The sequence below is a fragment of the Neopsephotus bourkii genome, unplaced genomic scaffold, assembly GCF_033783945.1.
Source record: "Neopsephotus bourkii isolate Nb327-2 ecotype Australia unplaced genomic scaffold, CSIRO-AGI_Nbou_v1 NB_53, whole genome shotgun sequence".
Taxonomy (NCBI): domain Eukaryota; kingdom Metazoa; phylum Chordata; class Aves; order Psittaciformes; family Psittacidae; genus Neopsephotus; species Neopsephotus bourkii.
Genome location: NW_026900570.1, coordinates 331,346 through 352,787, shown reverse-complemented (window position 1 = coordinate 352,787; position 21,442 = coordinate 331,346). Strand labels below are relative to the sequence as shown.

The 21,442-nt window shown below is 37.0% G+C and overlaps 1 protein-coding gene across 2 annotated transcripts in view; it reads right to left on the bottom strand.

The window, feature by feature from the left end:
• The window catches only part of LOC133209763 (sodium channel protein type 5 subunit alpha-like), a 41,797-nt gene extending 21,180 nt beyond the window's left edge, over positions 1–20,617 (bottom strand). The window contains exons 1-13 of one of the 2 annotated variants that reach the window (XM_061348554.1): positions 20,302–20,617; positions 18,655–18,773; positions 17,196–17,282; positions 16,039–16,167; positions 11,774–11,853; positions 9,667–9,873; positions 8,994–9,057; positions 8,256–8,400; positions 6,851–7,033; positions 4,743–4,934; positions 3,016–3,109; positions 600–838; positions 325–477 (exon numbers count right to left, since the gene is read on the bottom strand). In XM_061348554.1, the coding sequence (XP_061204538.1) occupies positions 325–477; positions 600–838; positions 3,016–3,109; positions 4,743–4,934; positions 6,851–7,033; positions 8,256–8,400; positions 8,994–9,057; positions 9,667–9,873; positions 11,774–11,853; positions 16,039–16,167; positions 17,196–17,282; positions 18,655–18,773; positions 20,302–20,574 (1,965 nt within the window). In that variant the 5' untranslated portion in view covers positions 20,575–20,617. Of the gene's footprint in view, positions 1–324; positions 478–599; positions 839–3,015; positions 3,110–4,742; positions 4,935–6,850; positions 7,034–8,255; positions 8,401–8,993; positions 9,058–9,666; positions 9,874–11,773; positions 11,854–16,038; positions 16,168–17,195; positions 17,341–18,654; positions 18,774–20,301 lie in introns of those variants that run through there. The other variant, XM_061348544.1, reaches the window with a different exon arrangement.
• Positions 20,618–21,442: the final 825 nt, after the last annotated feature.

The window sequence follows — 21,442 nt, the reverse complement described above, 5'->3', positions numbered from 1 at the left end:
AGATCTGAAATGTAGTTGAGTGGTGCCACTGTACAGACCTAACAGAAAGCCAGTGAACTGTCTGCTAGGTCAAATCTTCAAAAGAGCACATTGTGCCACAGGATTTATAGTATCCAATATATACAGTATAATAATCATATTGGATGCATTTGTTAATACTCATTTAATACTCACTCTAATTAAATACTCACACAGGCTTGTTATTTACTAATGAAGATAAGTGATATAACAGGTTCATCAGTAAAATAATTTGAAGGCATTTCACTGTAATATTTTACAAATCTATACAACATATACTTAAAAAAAGAATAAAGAAATAATTACCAGCCTGAAATATGATAGATTTTCTTCAAAGCTTATTAGGTCAATCATAACAACTATGCTATCAAAAATATTCCATTTGTGCTGAAAATAGTTGTAAGGATCAAGAGCAATGATTTTCAAGATCATTTCTGCTGTAAAAATCAGGGTGAAGACCTGGGAAGAGGAAAAAGAAATCCAGCAAAAAGTCACTGAAAAAGTATGTCTCTTTATGGGATTGTCCAAATATAAATACAGGGTCATAACTCCATATTCACTCTAACATAGACCTAACTTACCAAATCACGTCTATAAAATAGTTCTTGGTAATCAGGGTTCACGTCAGGCTGCTCCAAAGCCATGAATAAGGTATTTGCGATAATGCAGACCATGATCAAGGTTTCAGCAGATGGATCCAAAATTACCATTTTCACCTTCTCTTTGACTGCTCTCCAGAATGAGCAACAATTCCAAATTAGACACTTTCGAGCAAGATGTTTCCATCGAGAAGGGCATGTAATTTTTGACTTTTGCATGTCTAAATGACAAAGAGGTAAAGTGACATACAGATAATTTTATGTACAATATCATAGCATGAAGAAAAAGACAATCACTCGTAGAAACATTTGGAAAGAAAATTCATTTATGTGAGCAAAGCAGCATCACTGAAAATAAATTTTCACGCATTCTACACAAACGTATTACAGACTATTTGAAGGTCACTATCAACAAATCTCTTAATTAAAGAAACAGGTGATATTGCCCACCTCTTCATACGTTTATTAGACTATTGAAGGATAATAAAGGATCTGTATTAAGGAGAAATAACTGTCTTTGGAAACTGTCAGCTAGTTTTCTGTGTGTTGCATCTATGCAGTCACAGATGCAGCATGGCTTGAAGAAAAGCCCAGGCTAAAATGAAGAAGGGTGTGCCCCATATCTTGATGTCCCATAGCTGAGTATATGATTATAAAATAAGTTAGAAGGGACCTCAGATCTGTAGTGCAACCCCCTTCTCAAAGCAGGGTCAGCTATGAGGGCAGAGACACATAAGCCGTTCCTCTGCCCATGGTGAAAGTTTCTACTTACACACAGTTTGAAACTCTCTTCTTTCAATTCATGTCTGTTGCTTCATCTTCCACTGTGCGCCATTGTGAACAGCCTGGCTTCACCTTCTTGAGAATGTCTTCCTACACACTGGAAGGCTGATATTAACTTTGCCTCAAAGCTTTCTCTCTGGCCTGAACCAGCCCAGCACTGGGCAAGTGCTCCAGCACCTGGCTTGGCATCACCCTACTGAACTCAATGTATTTCTTGTACTGGGGAGATTGGGGGCCAAACTGGGCACAGTATGTGGTCTAGGAGGCTGCTTAATAAACAGCAATAATCACTTTTCCCCTGGCTATACTCCTTTTAATAAGACTAGGATACTGTTAGCCATTGCTGCTACAAGGGCATGTTGCATGCTCAGCTCACTGCCTACAAGGACCCACAGGGGCTTTCCTGCAGAGCTACTTCCCAGCCAGCCAGTTCACAGCCTGTATTGTTGCAAGAGGTTCTTGCAGATTTGTTGAAGTTTACATTTGCTCTGGTTGAATTTTCATGAGGTTCCTGTTGGCCCATTCCTCCAGCTTGTCTAAGTCCCTCTAGATGGCAGCCCTTACCTCCAGTGTATCAAGAGGTTCCCCCTTAATTTGGTGTATCACAGTATCACAGTATCACAGTATGTTAGAGATTGGAAGGGACCTCAAAAGATCATCTAGTCCAATCCCCCTGCCGGAGCAGGAACGCCTAGATAAGGTTACACAGGAACATGTCCAGGTGGGTTTTGAATGTCTCCAAAGAAGGAGATTCCACAACCTCCCTGGACAGCCTGTTCCAGTGTTCCATCACCCTCACTGAGAAGAAGTTTCTTCTCAAGTTTAAGTGGAACCTCTTGTGTTCCAGTTTGTACCCATTTCCCCTTGTCCTATCATTGTTTGCCACTGAGAAGAGCCTGGCTCCATCCTCGTGACACTCCCCCTTTATATATTTCTATACATTAATAAGGTCACCCCTTAATCTCCTCTTCTCCAAACTATAGAGACCCAGCTCCCTCAGTCTTTCCTCATAAGGGAGATGTTCCACTCCCTTAATCATCTGCGAAATTCAAGATCAAGCCCTCTGTTGCCTCTTCCAGGTCACTGAGGACAAGATGGGTCCGAGGATATACCCTGGTGGTACTCCACTTGTTACCTGCCTCCAGGTAGAATACAGCTTGTTCACCAGACACTTAAGTCCAAAGATCCAATCATATTATTTCTTTTCTGACCAGCTGGTTGTCCACCCTTGCAGATCCTAACACCCTAACTTGGAAGAAAAAGTACTGTGCGAGACAAAAGTACTGTGCGAGACAAAAGTACTGTGTGAGACAGTGTTGTTAAGCATTGCTAAAGTCAAGGTAAATGAAAACATTGCTCTTCTCATCCACAAACACCATTCATTTTACTGTATAGGGCAATCAGGTTGTCCAGGTATGACCTTTGGTAATGGTAAGTCACAATTACAGATATGTGATATGAAAATATTTACTTTACTGAAAGGTACATTTAATAGCAGCATAATTTCCTCCAGTGACTAAAAATAATGCTGGTTGGTTGTGACATTTTGATCTCTTAGGTCAAGTTACACAATCATCATAGGAAAAACACTAAAGAATGACTTAACACAAATTACCTGTAATAATAGTGGCTGCACTCATTAACCTTTGTCTTTGAAAAGGATCATTAATAGAGTCCACTGACAATTCATAGGACAGCAGTATCTGCCTCTAGTTAGAAAGACAACAGAAGATAATATAAAAAAAGAATATGAAGAAATGGCAAATATTAATAAAATTATGTCCAGCATAAGATCAATATGGCTTTTTAAATACACATTTTATGAATGTTTTACATTTTTTACATTTACTTCCTTGCTGGAAACATGTAAAATGAAACAATACAACAATACCATGGGTTTGCTTTTGACGGTGTGGTCGTGTGTTCCACCCCCCAACCCTTTATTTCCCAACTCTGCTTAAGTGATAACTATCAGTGGTGGTGGTAATGCATATGTCTGGGAAAGGCAAAGAACATTTCATCAAAACCAGTAATATTTTTCAGGAAGTTGTTTCCTTCTGAAAGTATTTAACAACTATAATAATGCCATTATATAAGTAGTGCTGGGGTCTTGGTAACGTGATACTAAGGAATGTCCATGAGATATATGGTCTTTTGCCAGTGTCAACTGTACTGTAAAAAAACCCAAGATTAGGGAAAGTAACAATTTCAACTCTCAGAAGCAGTTTCTTAATGGATTTAGAAAGGAGTAATGAGCAGGGAAGCCAGAAGTCACAGCTGTAATCAAGATGTGAAATAGCATGTGTAGGATTCAGCCTAATATTCAGGCATCCACGTTTAATTTGTTCATGTGAACAATGCATCCAAAATCTGCTTTATTACAATTCATGCTTTATATATAAGTTTGATTCACTTAAACCTAAGTGTCTGAAGCCATTTGAGACTGTCTGTTTAGACATTAGATATCTGAGACATCCAGAGTCTCAGACCAAGCAGACATGACACATCATGTCTGTACCCTTCTGTAGAGCAGGTGGACACCAAGTAAGACACTCTAGAAAACATCTGATGTCACTAAGGATTAATTTGTGACCCAAAAATTCAAATCTATAGTCGACTTTGGGAGTTCAGAATGTAAATAACATGTAGACACCTGCAAACAAAAACCTGGAGCACAATCCAGTTGCCTAAATATAGAAATACAGTAACATTTAAGATGCCACAATGTATTTGAGATATTCACACAGTGCTGGAAGATGTGCCACAGACACCAAAGATACCAGAATATCCAAGATTTCCAAGAATATCTAAAAATGGCACTAGATTCTTATAGTTACAAAAGTGAATTATGCCCCTAACATTAGATATCTTCATACTGAACTAAATCCAACCCAGAATATTTAGGCCAGAGAACTAGCTGTGTGTACAAAAAAGAGAAAGATTAGGCCATTAGGGAAATTCTAAAACTTACAGGATTTTGTGTGTTTATTTATGCAGCACAATAGAGATGCTGACAGATCTTTCTGCAGCGCTAAGTGCTGAGGTCTACACTGTGTCTTAACTATGCTGATGACCACTTCAAACTTCCCTTTCAAGTCCGTTTAGTTCTGTTTCCCTCTGGTCCCAAAAATCTAGCTTACATATTGCTTTAAAACACAAGTTAATCCAATGCATGAAAGAGAAGGGGGTGGGAGGTGGGAGGAGGCGTGGGTGTTAAAAAAAAAAAAAAAAAAAGAAAAGAAAAAGAGAGAAAAAATTGCAAAAAAAGAAAGCTTTTCTTCTCATCTACTTGTCATACCACATGTAAGTCTAATGAATCTATCTTCTGTTTCAAATACTTACAAGCTTCTTGTGGCAGTGAACAGGCTGTGACTGAAACATATGTTCATCTTTGTCATGATCACTTAAAATTGAACTTTTTCTTAAAATAGGTTTTTCTTTCTTCATCTCTTTTTCTTCTGAATTTTTCAACTCAGCAGCTGACATTTTGGATTCAGCATGTAGGGCCTTATTACCTTCTCCCACAGCCAACATCTGTAAAAGAATCAGCAAAAGATCTGTCAAGGCAAATGCCAATGCATGGACTAGGACCATATACAATTTAATTATTATGTTATCTGCATGCTCTGCACCAACAACTCCTACTTTAAAATATTAAAATACTATAAAAAGATAGAAGTACAAAATGCTATTTACGATACTGAAAGATAAAACAGTGTTACTTACCAACTACTGTAATTAAAGTCTGTCTTTGCCACTTTAGATATTGATTTTGTATCTGAATTACAGGATACTCTGGTGTATCCTTTTACTCTCCTTTTTCCTGCTTTGGAAAGGACCTTGAGCCCAAAGACAACAGAAGACTAAGGCTTAAACTAAATCCTAAAGCGTTAAACCTTTCTGAACTACTAATCCCATTGAATGAAAAATAGGTGGAAGAATAAGTAAAGCTTGGCAAGCTGGAATTTCGGACAGAGAAACATTACAGGCCTGTCAACAGCTACAGAAGAGGAATTTGGCAAACTGGTGATGCAATTAACCTTAATGATGAAATTGGATAGTTGCTAGAGAATATTTGAATGTCCTTTTACAAGTCTGACTTTTCTGATTGTTAGCAGTAAATCAGAGGTATCTTTTATAAAAAGTTAGAAGATAAAATGTCCTACCAATAATTTTCAGTCTACCTTATTGCCTCAGGTCAGAGCTTCATTTCTTAGAAATAAAATAATTTCTCAGAAATAACAACAAACTGCTCCTATACAGGCAAGGAATGAATGAATCTAGGCAATATTGCGCCAAGAGGAAACACTAGAGAAATCTGATGTGTGTCTATGAGGTCTCCAAACCAACAGCAAAGAAATTAACAGTCTCTGGATGTCCATTTACACTGATATGGAATTAATGGCATTAGCCTGGACAAAGACTGTGACTGCTCTTGTCAAATGGTAGGCCTTCTGCATACAGTCACTCAAAAAAAAGGCACGACATGCCTTAAATAGCCAATCAAGTGGCTCTCAGCCTACATTATTAATCAGTCCTGAAATCTATCAGCATCAGAACTTCCAATATCAAGGAACTGTAGAAATGACAATTTTTCTTATACAGAAACATAGAATAGTTAGGGTTGGAAAGGACCTTAAGATCATCAAGTTCCAACCCCCCTGCCATGGGCAGGGACACCTCACACTAAACCATGTCACCCAAGGCTTCATCCAACCTGGCCTTGAACACCACCAGGGATGGAGCATTCACAGCTTCCCTGGGCAACTCATTCCAGTGCCTCACCACCCTCACAGTAAAGAATTTCTTCCTTATATCCAATCTAAACTTCCCCTGTTTAAGTTTTAACTGGTTACCCCTTGTCCTATCACTACAGTCCCTAATGAAGAGTCCCTCCCCAGCACCTTATAGGCCCCCTTCAGATACTGGAAGGCTGCTATGCAGTCTCCACTTCTTCTCCAGGCTGAACAGCCCCAACTTTCAATTTATGCACTTGTACTTCCTTCATCAAACTACACAGTAATAGCAAGAAGGAATATTCAGAGAAAGGATTTTTTGTACACAACAATAGTAGCAGTATACAAGAATGGGGTAAACCACAGAGCACAGGCACCTGTGCAATACCATGAAAGCTATATACTTGCCAGCAAGCCAGTCCTGTGCAATATCAGGTCTGCAAATCCTAATGCTTAATATGATTTAACTTGGACTTATTCTGTTTGTTTGTAACACAGAAATGCTTATATATATTTATATGTATTATATTTATATATATATTTGTATATATAGACACACACATGCATTTATAAAGTGACAGAAAGACAAATGAAGTGTAAGAAAATATTTCAAAAAGCAGATGCTTAATTAAAACTCTTATTTCCCTAATTCACAAACAGAAGAAAACAGAAGGAACCATATATTATATATATTATCTGTAATAATTTACAAACCTGTTCTTCCTCTAGAATATGATAGGCATCCTGAAGTATTTTTTCCTTTTCCTCTAGAGCTTTATTTTGCTCTTTATATGCCAAAGTTACCACAGCCAAGATCAGATTGAAGAGATAAAATGAGCACAAAAAGATGACTGCCATAAAAAATAAAACATAGCTCTTTCCAGATGTACGGATAGTCTGTGAGGAAAAGGTTATAATAAATAAAGGTTATAATAATTTTTATACAAACTAACTTTTAAAATAGAATTTCTAGCTAACTTTAAACAATTTATTTTCCTATACAAAACAAAGGCTCAACATACTGCACTGTTTTCATTAAAAAATGGTAGGATATACCTCTGGTGTAAGTTAAATAGAAGGTATAGAAATACATCTAGTCAGGAGTTCCCCTGGCCTCCAAGTGATTAAATTTCAGCTCTTAAAAATGTCTCTGTGATCACACAATGTTTTATCTTTCTTAACAGACCATCAAATGTTCATAATGATGCCATTGCAGAGAATAATCTACAAAATACATTCATAAAATTAAATTTAATATCTCACAGCAAATTGGGCAAATGATCATCAGAGTTTAACTTAAGAGAAGACAACTTCAGCTGTAAAGAAATACACAGGTGCCTACCAGAGAAATTAATAAAAATAGATGAAATAGAGATGAAAGGTAAGATTATCTAAACAATCATGAAAGATGCTGTGATGGCAGAATCAGAGGCAATATTTAGACTGATTGCTTACTGTTACATTTTCTCAATTTATAAAGGCTGCTGTAAATAACTTAAGGTGGACCATATGAAAGTTACAAAACAAGGCAGAGGATAATACCCTTCTAGCAAAGGCCCTGCATAGATGTAAGGGACCCAGAGAGTTCTCTACATGCAATTTTTGTACCATTTTTACCAAAAAGCAGAACATGAAAGTTAAATTCAGCTCTCTGAATCAAAACATAAATGCTCCTTTTTTTTTTCTGGTATCAATTGTCAAAAAATTTTTAAAATCAGTGTATATGTTGAGCCAAAAGGCTTTTGTGAGGAGTCAGGATGTCAAAGGAAGACAAACAGTGTGTGTAACAAGTCCTCATCTCCCCTGCAGCAGCAGTGAGCTCACTAGCCAAATCCACTATATACCCAAATCCTATGGCAGTTTCATATTAATATTTAACGATTAATCACTGACCCAAGTGTGCTCTCCAATGAGCATACACAGCAGGATTGCTCCCATCCAATGTCACTCACAGAAGGTGTCGCAACTTAGTCACTTGAAGTTAATTCTTTAATACTTACATTGATTTTATAAGAAATTTGGTATCAGTAATGTTGAGACAGGTGCCTAATTTTCTAGTGGACATAACATTCTAAATTGCATGTCTAAAGTCATTATAGCAGGTAATAAAAGTACCTACTTGTCTGTAGAGACGTTCCCAGTAATCCTGTGTCATAAGACGGAACAAAGAAAGGAAAGCCCAGCCAAAATGATCAAAACTTGTATAACCAAAGTCAGGATTCTTCCCAATCTTCTTACAGGTATAGTTTTTGGGGCACTCATTGCTAGCAACAAAAGAAACGTTAAACAGTATTCACTTGCAGTGTTGGATTGTACCTGAAAGCATCCAGTATACAACATCAAATATATATTGGGTCAGTTTATCTGAAAGTCTGTTCCATTATTCCCCAGTATAATTCTGCTAGAAGGGCTGATTTATATCAGACAATCCTAGAAAGTCATTTGTCCAATCAAACCGGCTAGACAGAAACCCTAGTTCTGCCTAGTTTCTGACTAGACAGAAATTCTCCACTGATGTAGGTTACATTCAAACAAATAAAGAGAGGGAAAAAATGGATTTAAAAAATAATTCACCAAGAGGAGGAGAGTTTATTCATATTTCACAAGTCATTAATCTTTTCCTACTCATGCATATAATTCTACATTACTATGATACTACCAGTGGTTATCAACAAAGCACATAAATAATTGCTTGCATCCTAGTACTATACTTCATTCTTTTTCTGATGTAAAATATCTGGGCTTTAACTTAATAACACACAGATGTGCCACCCTCTTCATCACCATTCCTTTAGGAGAGAAAATACACCTGGAGGAAAAAATAAGGAAGTATACTAAAACTATTTTGTTCACTTACTCAGGATATGAACTGAACCCACAGAGCAGTATTTCAGAAGATTTATTCATTCTAGCACAGATATCTAAAAAAAAATAATTAATTAATTAATCAAGGAATCAAAAAATCAGAAGTTGTCAGTTCTTACAGCACTCTGACAGTAAACCATATATTGTTGCACCTTAAAAGAAAAAACTTTGCTGGACGAAATCTCTGTGAAAGGCTCCTTTCATAGCAAAGGGCACATAGGGCTGTTTCTCAACAGATCTGTCTTTATGCAATTAAAAAAAAATAATAATCATGAACAGCTCACAAGGTAAGATTTTATTTGATTTCTGGTAAAAATAAAAACATCTGTCAGAAGCAGGCAAAATCCCTGAATGATATAATTAAGTAATTGAAACATTCTCTGTGCAGTACCCCTCAAATTAGGATCCCCATACAATGTGCATAGGTGAAGAAGCAAATGCTTACAGAAAACTCAGTCTCTTCTATCCTACAAACTGCTTATCTTTCTCCAAATCTAGGATCCACTAATCTCACATTCAGTTGCCCCAGAGACTTCCTATTACTACTTGTGCAAATGGAAGGACACACTTTCTTGTGAGAAGTATGTGCAACTATATTTTAACATCTGTTAAAAAAAACCCCAAGACATACATAACAAGAGATGAGAGAAAAGAATAAAATTTACCTTCAGTGTCAGGTACATAGATCTTAGCATCCTTACATAATGTGTCATTGTAATCAGTATTCTTGAGGACACATTTGGATGTTAAATTGCCCATAAAAAGCTGAAGGCCTATTAGAGCAAATACACTCAAGCAAAAAACAGTGAAGATCAACACATCTGTAAGTCTCTTAACAGATTCAATAAGTGAATTTACGATGACTTTCAGACCTAGAAAAGTAAGATTCAACAATATGCAAAATGAGAAGAGGAACGCAGTTGCATTCCCATATGGTAATATACAACAGCTGCAAGTATGCTGTGGTTTTGTAACTTCAGAATACTAAATGAGGTAAAATAAATCATAGGAATGATTAATGTGCTTTTACTTAAAATTCCTAATCGTATCTTATCTAGCTTTTACTTCCTTTCAACACTAATTCTGCTAACTTGAAAATTCTAAATTAAGGTGGCATCTAAGCAAACTCTTTAAGAGTGTTAATGAATATAGACAGATTTCTGTGCTTGATTAACATTCAACAAGTACTTCACAGTGTGCCAAATATACATTACAATAAAGGATAGCTTCTGCTGACCTCATGGAATTTTGTCTTTGAAGTTAATGCCTTACAGATATCACCAGTTTAAAAACAAAAGAGCACCTGTGACACTAGGAAGAGAAAAGAATGTATGCTGGGGGACCACCCAGCTGAAACACAGCATGGCAGAAAAAGACGTGGGGTTCTGATGGGCACAAGCTGAACATGACACAGCAATGTTCTCTTGCAACAAATATGAATGGTATCCTGGGCTGCATTAAGCAAAGCATGGCCAGCACGACAAAGAACGTGATCATTCCCCGCTACTCAGCACTGGAGAGGTCACACCTAGCAGACTGGGTCGAGCTCTGAACTCCCCACTACCAGACAGACATGGGCACACTGGCAAGAGTCCTCTAAAGGGTCACAAAGATGACAAGGACTGGAGCATCTTTCCTGTGAGGAAAGGCTGAGAGATCTGGGACTGTTCAGCCGTCAGACAGGAAGGATCAGGGAGGATCTCAATGTGTATAAATATCTGAAGGGAGAATGCAAAAAGAATGCAGCCAGGCTCTTTTCAGTGGTGCCCAGTGACAAGTCTGTAAACCATGTGCACAAACTGAAACACAGGTGGCTCCCTCTGCACATCAGGAAACACATTTTCACTGTGAGGGTGACTGAGCACTTGCACAGGTTGCCCAGGGACATTGGCATATCTCCATTCTCAAAGACACTCAAAGGCCGTCTGGACACAGTCCTGGTCAACTAACTCTAGATAGTTCTGCTTAAGACGGGCTGGACCAGATGATGTCCAGAGGCCCTTTCCAATCTCAACCATTCTGTAATTCTGTGAAAATGGGTTACGTACAAACTGAAGACCAATATTCTGGCAGAATAACTGAATTTGAAATATGACATAGCCAGGGAGTGATACCCACGATTTTTCTAGAAGTCTTTGGTAAGAAAAAAGTAAGATTACATTTAATCTCTCTTCTCCATACTGAATATGAAATAAAAAGTACTGATCAGTGGTAGTAATATTAAAAATTAAATATTTCTTATGTTTAATTCTTGTTACAATAGAAAATTAAAAGAATATATTTACAATTACATGGAAATTGTAAGGGTAATATAGATGATGACAACAGGGTGAGTGATGCTCCTGGCCCATGAAGCAAGCAGTCCAGCCCCTCTCAGCTTCCCTGACAACTTTTACCTACTGACAGTGTCCTGCAGACCAGTCCCTGCTGCAGGAGGACCTACACCAGTGCGCACCGCATGCAGACCTGTCCATTATGCACTTTCGCTTCAAGAGACAAGTGGAGACACTTTCTACACTCTAAGGTCTGCACAGGGTGAGTGAGCAGCTGCAGGTACTGGGTTACCAGCTGGGCTTAAACCACAACAATGATAAAAAATATTCTGTTGGGGTGCTGCTGAAATTTACTACAGACTGCAAAAGAGTTACACATTGCAACCTCTTTAACAGTCACAAAAATTGACCAGAAAACTGAAGACAAGAACAGGAGAGGAATTAGAATTAGCATACTGCTGAAGCACAGAGAAAAGCAGTAACACATGTTCTTCCTTACCTGGTATTACTGAAATAGCTTTCAAAGTCCTCAGTACTCTGAAAGTTCGAAGAGCTGAACCCTTGCCCACAGTAGCATAGCTATAAAATTAAATCACCATATAACTGAATGACAAAGACCTAGCTTTTCAGAGCATACGCATATTAAGCACACAGTAATGAATAAAGTACAGCAACTAAATAGGTCAACTGTGTCCTAAGGTAGATACATAAAGTTAGGAATCTAAGTCCATTTTTAGATACTGATATAAAATAATAAGAGTTTTGAATAGTACCTCTGAAAAAAAAAAAAAAGGTTTTTACTTAATGTTGATTTGGATGCTTAATTTTTGACTTCTTATCCATCAAATGCCAAATAAATATAAAACCTTCAATGTCATAACTGTCAGAGACTAATCTGATTTAGAACGCCACATGAAAATATATGTTGCAGCTACCTCAAAACTATACAATACATACTTTAGGAGAAAGGTGTTGAGAAAAGCTAGGATTAGAGTATGTTAATTCTGCACCACATGGCTCTCTTTCTAGCTTCTATTTAACAGTCAGCTAGGTACTTGAGTATTGAAACTAGTTTCAATTTAATAATTTCAACAATTTGAAAATATCAGAAAATTACTACTTTAAAAGTAGCATATTCTATACAGCACTTAAGTAGGCTTTATATTACATAATATATTTTATAAGGTGTCTTTCATGTCTGAATGGACATGAATTGAGGTTCATGTTATGACATGATCATAACTGGTAACATAATTGCTTAAAATAAAAGTTCTCAATAACAGAATCTGATAAACATTGGTTGGAAAGGAACTCTGGAGTTTGACTGCAAAGCATGGACTTTGTCAGCAGTAGACCAGAACACTATGACTTTGCCTAGCCTGTAACATTCAATAATTCTCAGGTACCTTAAGTAATAACTGCACTTCAGTTAACTGTTCCAAACATTTTTATTTGTTGCCCCTCCAAAAAAAATCCAGAAGGAGATACTATAGTGCAAAGTGCTTATATCTGCTTGAATACAAATTTATTAGGAGCATGGGTAGGAAAGTAAAAACATAAAATTAGATTGTTCATACAGTTGCTGGACTTCTTGACAGTGGCTGATGATTAACAATGTGTAAGCTCCTTAGCAGTTTACAGATTACCCATAAGAATACTTTGTTCATATACATATATATGTGTGTGATGACATCTGAGTTCATAACCTATTATTTATGAAAAAGGAAAGAACAGTCAGGGGTATAACTGTTGATGGCAGCCTTTACTACAGAACCCATGAGATGGAGGAATTTAAGACCCCAAGAGAAATAAGCAAGATGAACAGCAGAATAACAATCTTGGGCTTTAGGACAGCAGATTTCAGCATGTTCAGGCATCTGAAACTTCCCAAAGGGAAAAGCAGCCCCCAGAACATCTGGCTGATCTTCAAGGGTATTTTCTTTAATGTACAGGAATGACACACTCTACTCTGTAGAAAGTCAAGCAGATGTGGCAGAATACCAGATTGGCTGAACAGGGAGCTCCTGACTAATCTCATATTCAAAAAGGAAGCATGCAGAAGGCTAAAGCAGACACAGCTCTGGGAAGGGACAGTAAGACATTGCCAAGCATGCAGGGATGAAACAAGGAAAGACAAAGTGTTTAGCTGAAGTTGAAGATAGTAAGAGATATGAAGGGCAACAAGCAGTAAAAAGTTAACTAAAGAAACCCTGGGTCTGTTGTTTAAGGGGGCAGGGAACCTAGTGCCAAGGACATTCAAAAGCTGAAACTACTCAGCATTGCCTTGATTAGTGAGATCTGCTCTCAGGCCTCCCAGGTCTTTGAGTCTAGTGTATAAATCTGTGGAAGTGAAATATTATCCATGCATCTATGTGCTGTGATTGAAGGGTCCAAATTCAGTTGGTGGGTGGTAACTATTGGCATCCCTCATGGGTCAGTCCTGGGGCACATATTTGCTAACAATTTCATCAGCGTCCTGAAGAATGGAACAGAGTTTGCCTTCAAGTTCACAAATACTAACCGGGAGGGAAAGCAGTCAGTACAAGGGGTGGCAAATCTGCTCTGCAGCATGAACTTGATGGACTGGAGTTATGGACTGTATTAACCTCGCAAAGGTCAGCAAAACCAAATACAAAACCTTGCCCCCAAGTCATCATGACCACAAGTAGGAGCTCAGGACAGACTAGATAATGAGCAGCTGCGCAGAAAAGGACTTAGGGTCATGGAAAACAAACTGAACATGCATGAGCAGAGCACACTTGTGAAACAGAATCCCTATCACATGCTGGGCTAGATTAGCATGAATGTAGCTCATATGTTGAGAAGTCTAGTTCATACGTTGATAAGTCTAGTTCATACATTGAAGGGAGTGATTTCTGAGAGTGAATCTGTGTCCAGCTTTTTCATTTTCAGACATTTTTCATAGTGGAGCAGGTCCAACCAGGGCTCTAAGGAGGGCAGTAAGATAATCAGATGGCTAAATTATTAGGCTGGATTCGATTTGTTGAGTCTGAAGAAGAGCAGGCTAATGTGCTGGAGCAGGAATCTAATTGCTGGTTGCAGCTGTCCAGTGTAAGGGCTTAGAGAAGATGGATCTAAGCTGCTCTTGAAAACTCACCATGAAAGAATGAGAGGCAGCAGACATAAGTTTCTACACAAGACATTTCAATTAGAAATTTGAGAAAAAAAAAACCCCAACACAATGTGGTTGGAATAGCTAGCTCAGAGATGTTGCTGAACCTCCATGCTTAGAGAAACTCATAACTTCCCTGCATGAGATCCTGAGCAGCCTAATCTGAATTAGTACTGCTTTTAGCACAGAGCTGAACCATATGATCAATAGAAAGTCCCTTCCAATCTAAATGACTCTACACCCCTAAAAAGTTGGAATATGACAACTGAAAATCATTCAGAAATGCTACATGACATACTTGCTTTGAAAGCTCTGAGACTGGACATGAATGAATCTGTTCACTGCTGCAAGTGTGACTATTTTGCTTTCAAGATTAACATTCTGTATTAGAGATGCAAATTCTGACTTCTTCCTAATTTCTTGTCCACCTAGCTAGTTGGTTTTGACATGAATTTAAAACTGATCAGAGCAGTATTCCATCTGGCCTATTACCCTGTCTTCAAGAATTGCCCACAACAGACTCTTATAGGGGAGTTTAGAATCAAGGCAGTGATGCTTCCCAGTTTTAATTTTTCCAGTAAGTTTATAGCTCAGGGACTTCCTGAACAAGACACAGTATATTTGTGTTAAAAGTAACCCTTAATATGTTTTTATCTGGGATTTTGTGCAGGTGACTCCTGGATCAAACTAAGTTCTTTCCATCCACAACCTCCCATAGGAGGAATGTAGTGTGAGAAATTGCTCCTTTTTTATTCTGCTATATGGCAACTTCATTTGGTGCCTTTAGCTCTTCTTGTAGGAGAAAAAAAATGCAATAAAATAACTTATTCTCTTTTTGGCTTTATGCTACAGACTTCAACTCTATTCCTTCTCTGTATTTTCTTTTTTCATTATAGTTCTACTCTATTTTGTTTGTTATTGTATCGAATAAAAGATATACAGCTTCTCTGTATCTTCTTTTAATTCTTTCAAGATGTCAGGAGCAAAATGCCACATTGTCCTAGAGAAAAATACAAGACCACACATAGAAACAACTATATGTTCTGCTTCTTTCTTTATTTCTTACCCATCAGGTCCTCATTTTCTATTTCCTTTTCTGCCCATGATTGCACACCAGAGAGGTGCTTTCACAAGATCATCTATTTGAACTCCAACATCATCTTTCCAACAAGTGAAAGCCATTTCAGAACCCATAACTGTGTATGCAAAGTTAAGTGTGTTTTTCCTTAAGCATTAAGGGAATAATTCTTGGGATTTACCTTTTATTTATCACCATGTCATTCAACATCCTTGTGATCCACTTTGGATCCTTCTCAAATGAGTTTCAGCTGATCCAGATTACAACTAAGAATATAAATAAGCATGCTTGGGTTTGTCTGTCTATGCAACCACCTCTTAACAAAATTTAAATATGTACTGAGAACAATCAGTTCTAAAATGAGCTTTGCATTTAGGTCTTGCTTTAAGGCCTAGACTATTCTTCTCTTTGCAGGTATGCAAAGGATGATTCAACGACAGTAACCCTTAAACAGGTAGGATGCCAAACACTCTAAAGAACTTCAGCAATATCAAACAGCATTTTATTTGGGTGTTTATCCCTCGAGTGCAAAAGAACACTGAATTCTACTTACATTACGACAGTAGTGACAAAATCCATGCAGTTCCATGGATCTCGAAGAAAGGTAAATTCATTCCAAACAAATCCTGCTGCTACTACTTTTATCAATATTTCACAAGTATATATGCCAGTAAAAATATATCTGAGAAGGAAAGTACATATTAAAGTTGCAGAAATAAAAATATTAATGAGATTGAGAAACATTCAGGCACATTCCTACCTTTTGTATGATTTAGTCACTGGATGGAGATGAAGGTAGAAAATGTGAAGTAAAATAAGACAGGTTACATTAATTTCAGAAATACCATAAGAGGATGCCTTCCTGAATTTTAGTAGTAAGATCTCCATGTAAATCTATAAACACATATGTTCACATAAGTATATGATACTATTTCTGGACGAAGGATGGTTCACATTTCATTATGAAATGTTTTTATGGCTGTGTTTATGTACTAAAGCAGGTTGGCAAATTACCAAGCCTCATCATTTTGGCAGAAGAGTAACAGCAAAGACTTATTTTTAGCCTATAAAGTTTGCACATTCTATACATTTATTCTGACAAATCCGACATAAAATTAAGCTATCATTATCATCGTGCTTACCCCAAAATTAGAGGAATTAAAATTATAGAAACTCTGAGGCTCCAGCCACATTTTCAAGATTTAACTCTGGAACATAAGCTCAAGTTACACTTGATATATTGTACAATTATAAAAGATAGCAAAACATTAAGTGGCTTCCTAATGTAACTGTTTCCTAAAGTAAACAGCAAGGAAGAACGGAATTAATATTTATCCCTAAAGGCTTTTGCATCAGCCAGCCATAGCAGAAATTCAGGTTATTGCCTTACAATAAGAGATATTAAGTTAGAATCCTACTGCACAGTCTCTCTAGAAGGTTTAATCCTTAAAACGAAAAATGGGGCAACATTCTATGTTACATCAGATGACAAAATTAGGTAACATAGAAAAAAGGGCATATGCTGTTAGCCTCTAAGAAAAGGCACTGAAGCTCCACAGAAGACTGTGTGACATAATAATAATCCCAAATCTTGCCCAAGAGGTCTGCCTGAGAATTTTAAACCCCAGAACTGAATCACACTATTTAAATTCTTCAGTCCAGCATGTTAGTATTCCAAGAAAGAGTGAAAATGGTAACTGAAATACTTACTCAGTCCAGTAGAGTTCATGTGGAAGCTTTACAGCCATGCAAACACAATTGAGTACCACAGTACATATAATAAAGCAAGTAAATAATGTGAATAATAAGTTAAGGAAAAAGTTCTATTCTGTAAAAAAATTATGTTCAAAAAAGTTGCTGATATACACATAAGAAATCATACAGGTATTCAAATAATCTCTTTGGTTTTATATATGATCAGAACTTTTCATGTATTTTCCAAAGAAAACGATGTCAGCTCAAAATTCTGCTCATATGGATAAACTCAATGATTTAAAAATAAGAATGAATTATTTGCATGTGAAGATAGTTTTGGAAGTTAGGACACAAGCAGGACATAATATGTTTGACAGAAGAGATGAAGAACATTAGCGAAAAAAATTCTTGAGTCCTCTGCAGTCTACTGCTATTTGAAACTTTAGAAACCTTCATTTCTTCCTGGCAGGAGCAGGAGCTAAACAGAAATGGGCCACAATCCCATAACAATAAGGGTTTTAAGCTTTTAAGCCTAGGAAAAACAGATGAAAAAGCTTAATTACCAAGAACCACTCTTCCTTGAAACTGGAAGTCCATATACACATGCCTAAAGGAGACACTTAAGCCCTGACAGAAGTTCAGAAAGCTTTCTCATTTTATGTGGCAGGTGATGAAAACATACATAAGAAAAAACATGCTTTCATGAAAGTTTTCTTATAATAGAAGTTTACCCTAATAAAAGCGTTTGGGTTTTTCTAACAAACATAGGTCTTACATTTAGGGTTTATTTGAAACTGAACAGTAAATTTAGCAATTTCTAATAGCATGAATGCACAAAGTCAGCCATAAGTTCCCATAAAAGGACCTATTTCTTCAATTAATAATTCCGAGTGAAATCAGATGTTTGGCAGAAAGAGCAGAAACTATCAGCCTATGGTTTTACACCTGTGATCCCTCACATTTTGACATACTCAAAACTACATTCGTATTATTGCAAAAAAAAAAGACTGTAAAAATGGGTGGCTCTTCAGGCCTTTCTAAACTTGAGTGCAGAATGCATTTTTGGGGATAACATCAGACTCTTTCGGCAAAGCGTGGCTGAAAATCACATCCTTCCCAGGATGACACTGGGTTTTGTGGTTTCTTTTAAACTTAGGCTTGTCACTACAGTAGGGATTTTGAAAGAGTTCTGGGTAAGAGCTAAAATATCATACAGTAGCCTTTAAATGTTTTTTTCTAACAGTATCTGCAAATCATCAGATTTGCAGATTTGAGATTTTTTGGCATTTTAATGTATACCGACACTATGCAAATATCTCAGATGTTGTAAACCAACATTCAATATAACTTTAGAAAAATCTCTCTCACAGCCATATGAGCTTACATTTACATTCATACAAACAAAGGAACAGAACAACAGAAAAGGTTACAGTATATTTTAAAACTGAAGAAAGGGAAACCAATAAAAGGATATGAATGGATCATAATTTTAATTGCTGCTTTTCTGACTGGATTAAAAGGACTAATTATACACAAGGCAGATGTGGCAGTAAACCGGTAAATAATCCTATTTTTGTTTAATACCATAAAAGTCTAGGAAAAAAAATAAAAAAAGAAGAAAAAAGATTCAGACAGTATCAAACATTTTAATGAAACAAAATTTCACCCCAAAATTAGATGTTTGGCTTTTCAAATCTGCATCTAGAACTATATCTAACTGCAATTATGAGTAATGCTTTCCTGTATTCTTACTTGGAGCTACAGTTTGACGATACCACATTTTGAAAGAAACACAGCAGCTACATAAATCACAGAATCATAGAATGGTTTGGGTTGGAACAGATCTTAAAGATCATCTAGTTCCAACACCCCCTGCCATGAGCAGGAACAAAAGTTAAAAGACAAAAGTTCATTATTGCCTGTGGAAGAAGTTAGTAATGGGAATGAATTTGAAGAGCAAGTGATGATACTCACTTGGTCAAAGTAATCAAAGGATATTATTTTGGGACTGCAACAATAGTGTTAATCATAGTCAAAAGTACCTTACTCTTGGATAGCTTTATAGGCTACAAAAAATTATTTACAAAACACATGTTGTGTATGACTGCCAGAATCTAGTCCTAAACTAAAAATTTTAGTTTTGAAATACATCTAAATTATCAAGTAGCACTGTAAATTCCCTCTAAGCTACCTGAAGGTCTATGAAGCTCCAAGTATTTTTGCCACATGAAGTAAAAATGAAATCTCTTAATTAAAAAAAGCAGAGTTCACTAGCTTTTATGTAAACATCTTGAACTGAACCAGCCTTAGTTTCTCTTCATCAAGACTATTACTGATTACATTGAGAAAAGAAATCTCTGGAAGAAAAAAGCTTTCTGCATGTTCTCTGATTAAGTTATTATATTCCAGTATCTTGCTGCTATAAAGAAAGCAACATAGGGCTGGATGGAAGCTTCTGCTCCTCAGGTCAAGTACCCCTTAACAGTAAGTAATCATACAATAGACACCTAATTTAGAAGGGATTTCTAGAGTACCGACCTTACACAGTCCTGTAGGCAACAGCACAAACCACTTTGAAATATCACGGAGAGTATGCGATATAAATATGGTACAAAAAACTGATGAGACATAAAATAACTGGAAATTAATTTACTATAATGAGAATATGTGGGTTTGCTACACAGAGTACTTGAAATATCTCACATATGTCTCCCCTAATTTGTTTAATATTTGTAATTCATCAAAACAAATGCAGCAAGTCATTTACTGTTTGACAAGGACTGTTTATGACAGTAAGCTCAGCCCCACAGACATCATATAAGTTGCTCTGAAAAACAAAGCATCAGTTATCCCAGAATATATTTCCTATCAAAGTGTATCTACCAAGTGTATCAGGTTTTCACAATTAATCCTAATTGCTGACTGGAACTTAAAATACCTTTTCATTACACTATGTGGAGCATACTTTAGCACTCCTGACCCAAAAAACACCAATAATATTTGAACAATATCTTCATCTACAGAAGAATCAAAACCCACCAGCTCCTGAATAGAGGTTTTACTATCTCTTAAGAGTTCAGCAGACAAAATTGAATAAAATAATGCTTTTGAAAGTTTTAACCTTGTGATCACTGTAGTATGAATCAATATCCTCCAGGGGTTCCCCAATGAGCTCCACAGGAAGATCCCCATACAGAGATGGCAGTTTTTTGCAGGTTTTCAGATCAAGCTTAGGAGTAAGCTTATTTTCTTCAACTTCTTTGTCCTTGTTCTCCCTTTTAGCTTTGGTTTGCTGTGATTTTTTCTCAGCAATTCTTTTCTCGATTGCTGCCAAGGACTCACGGGTGAAAGGTCGAAAGTTGTTAGTTTCTGAAGACCAAAACAAGGGATCCATTTTTCCTTCTATATGCTTATTTCCAGTGCTAGAAGTAACTTAAAAGAGAAAACTACTGACAATTAGAACAGAAATAATACAAAAATTAAAAATAATATCTATCAGATGAGCTCTTACTTCTGTGAAACACGCGTTAGATGAGACTAGAAGAGACTAGGCTAGAACAGACTGTAATGGAATAAAATAGAATAGACTATTTCACTTGGAAGGAACCTACAACAATCATCTAGTCCAACTGCCTGGCCAATTCAGGGCTGACCAAATGTTAAAGCATGTTACTAAGGGGCATTTTCCAGATACCTCTTAAACACTGGATGCTTGGGGCATCCACCACCTCTCCAGGAAGCCAGTCCCAGTGTTTGACCACTCTCTAGGTAAAGAAACACTTTCTCCTGTCCTGTCTGAAACTCCCATGGTGCAGGTTTGAACTATTCATCCCCTTTGATCCCAGGGAGAAGAGAGCAGCACCTCCATCTCCACCTCCCCTCCTGCAGAGGAAACTGTAGAGAGCAATGAAGTCTCCTCTCAGCCTCCTTTTCTCCAAAGTAGACAAGCTCAAATTCCTTAGCTGCTTCTCATAGGACATTCCTTCCAGCCCTGTCAGCTTTTTTGCCCTCTTTGTTGCCCTCTCCTGAATGTATTCAAGGACCCTAATAAACATAACTTTAGTATCAAGGATTTTGGAGCTGAATTAAAAAAAAAAAAAAATGAAGGCTGAATCTGTCCAAAAGCAGTGATCAAGGGCAAAAAGAAATACATCCCCTTCAGCATCAGTGATCAGAAGTTGTAAGTGGGCGAACATCCACAGACAATGCGAGAGGATTTCTTCAGAAGACCTGTACCAGCAGTGCATGTATGCTTACATTGA